The sequence below is a fragment of the Myotis davidii genome, unplaced genomic scaffold (assembly GCF_000327345.1).
Source record: "Myotis davidii unplaced genomic scaffold, ASM32734v1 Scaffold11031, whole genome shotgun sequence".
NCBI lineage: Eukaryota > Metazoa > Chordata > Mammalia > Chiroptera > Vespertilionidae > Myotis > Myotis davidii.
The window spans coordinates 1-2,045 of record NW_006282273.1 but is presented as its reverse complement, the minus strand read 5'-3'; the positions used below and the strand labels follow the sequence as shown (position 1 = coordinate 2,045).

At 59.1% G+C, this 2,045-nt stretch overlaps 1 protein-coding gene across 1 annotated transcript; it reads right to left on the bottom strand.

Moving 5' to 3' along the window:
• Positions 1–14: 14 nt before the first annotated feature.
• Positions 15–1,117, bottom strand: LOC102772897 (plexin-D1; the record flags this gene model as incomplete). Its single annotated transcript, XM_006752815.2, has 2 exons — positions 931–1,117; positions 15–166 (listed from the first exon to the last, which is right to left on the bottom strand). Coding segments are annotated over exons 1-2 (320 nt in total), but the record flags the coding sequence as incomplete, so codon positions are not given.
• Positions 1,118–2,045: the final 928 nt, after the last annotated feature.

The following is a 2,045-nucleotide window of genomic DNA, read 5'->3' as shown; positions in this document are numbered from 1 at the left end:
TGCCTGCTACTTACTCCTCTGACACTGTGTATCTGTCAGCCAATGGCTCACAGGCCACGCCGCCAATCCACACGCCATGGGCCACATCGCTGAGCCGCCGGCCCAGGTTCCTGCCGTGGATGGTCAACAGGGTCCCACCGTCCAAGGGGCCACTCAGGGGCTCAATCTGCCGGGTGACCAGAGAATAGGGATCTGAGGCTGGGATGCAGGCAGGGATCCCCACCACTGTCACAGGCACCCAGGGGGAGGCGGGGCCGCACAGACCGGCCACTTAGGGGAGGCTCCGAGAATGCTGGGATTGCTAGTCACCTCACAGGTCACTGGGCTGCCAGCAAGGGTGTGTGTGTGTGTGTTATTAAGCCCACTAGTGTCTGGGGCCACAGAGTGTATGGACAGGCTCAATGCTATGGGGGGTGGGGGGTCTCCTGAGGAAACCACGTCTGACCACACGATCCGGCATCCCAGCCAGAGCTGACTGGGCCTGGGATGGGCAGGTGACTCAGGCTGACTCCTCCCCTCACCCACCCAGGCTGAGCAATCAGAATCATTCCCCGAGACGTTTTTCTTAATTAAAACGGAGGCTTGGGGGTAACTGGCATCCTCAGTTGTCACCATGTCCCCTGCCGTTGCTATAACACTAGACACACTCTGTCCAGCATCTCCACCACCCGCCTCTCAAGGCCCCTGCGCTGCAACTTTTCTCCGTAGCACTTGCCGCCTCCTCTATAACTTATTCCCTTACTCATCCCTCCCTAAAGCATGGGCTCCCTGAGGGCAGGCACTCTGTTTTGTTCACTGCGATGTCTCCAGGCCTGCAGAGGCCCAGCACCCAGGTGTTCAACAGGCAACAGTGCGAGTGTGCTGGGCGTGCAGGCACGTGTGCTGGGCGGGAGCTCAGGCAGAGGCTCCCATGGGGGTGGGGGTGCTTACCGCCCGGATCTCGGGGGCAGGGCAGGCTCCAGGCAGGGGCTGCAGGGGCCCCCGAAGGCGACAGCTGTCACTCCACACACACAGGTGGCCTAGGTCCTCCCGGCCCAGGCACTGAGAACAGTCAGGGCTGCCCATGGCGCAGTTATAGACCTCCACTGGGAAAGACATGCAGGCAGCAGGGGTCAGCCCCCCATGACCGCTGTCCCCTCCACACTCACCCACGCACTGTGGTGCCCACCCACAGGCAGGCCCTGTTTCTGAGGGTCAGGACCCCAGGAGGTTCTTGGTACTTCCTCCAAACCTCCTGGGGCCTGTGCTAAGCCCAGGACAGCCACAGCCTCGTTCATACCATTCATCCCCACCGCAATTCTATCCGACGGGAGCTGTTTATTAGCCCCAATTGGCAGACAAGAGAGGAGGCTCAGAGAGGTCGAGTGACTGGTCAAGGTCACAGAGCCTATGAGTGACGGAGCTGGGATGCGCACCCATGTCTGAGTGGGTCTTTTTACCCCACAGCGGAGGTCCGGGATGCTGGGAAACACTGAGCAGCGTGGGTTCTGCAGGCCGCAGACCCTGGGAGTGGCCCAAGAAGGCGTACAGGAAGGGTTCTCCAGGCCGCGGTGTGAGGCTGGGTCTGAGGCCTCGGTAGTGGGGATGTGGGGAGCCCATGCCCACGAGGGATGTCTGAGACTCCCCATGAGCAGACAGGCCTTTGGAGAGTCGATTCAAACATCGGATGAGAGTAAGGACACCAACCGCCGTTTGGGGGCTGATGGTGCCCCAGGCACCTGCTAGCTTTGTGTGCCTCATCCCCACAAATCCTCCCAAGGCCCCTGCAAAAGGTCCTGTGCCCTCGTTTCACCTGGGGACACTGCGGCCCAGAGAGGGAAGGGCAAGGACACGCCCGAGGCTACACAGCCATGGGCTTGGAGATGACCCAAGGGCATGGTACCTGGCCCAGAGCAGGTGCTCAGTACATACGTACTACAATGTCACCACAATAAATTCAATAAAAAAATAATTTTTTAAAAAAAATTAATGGCACAGAGTGGAGCCCCAAGCGAACCGATGAGTATGTAAATTGAGTAAAAAATAAATCTTTGGGCTGCTGTTTT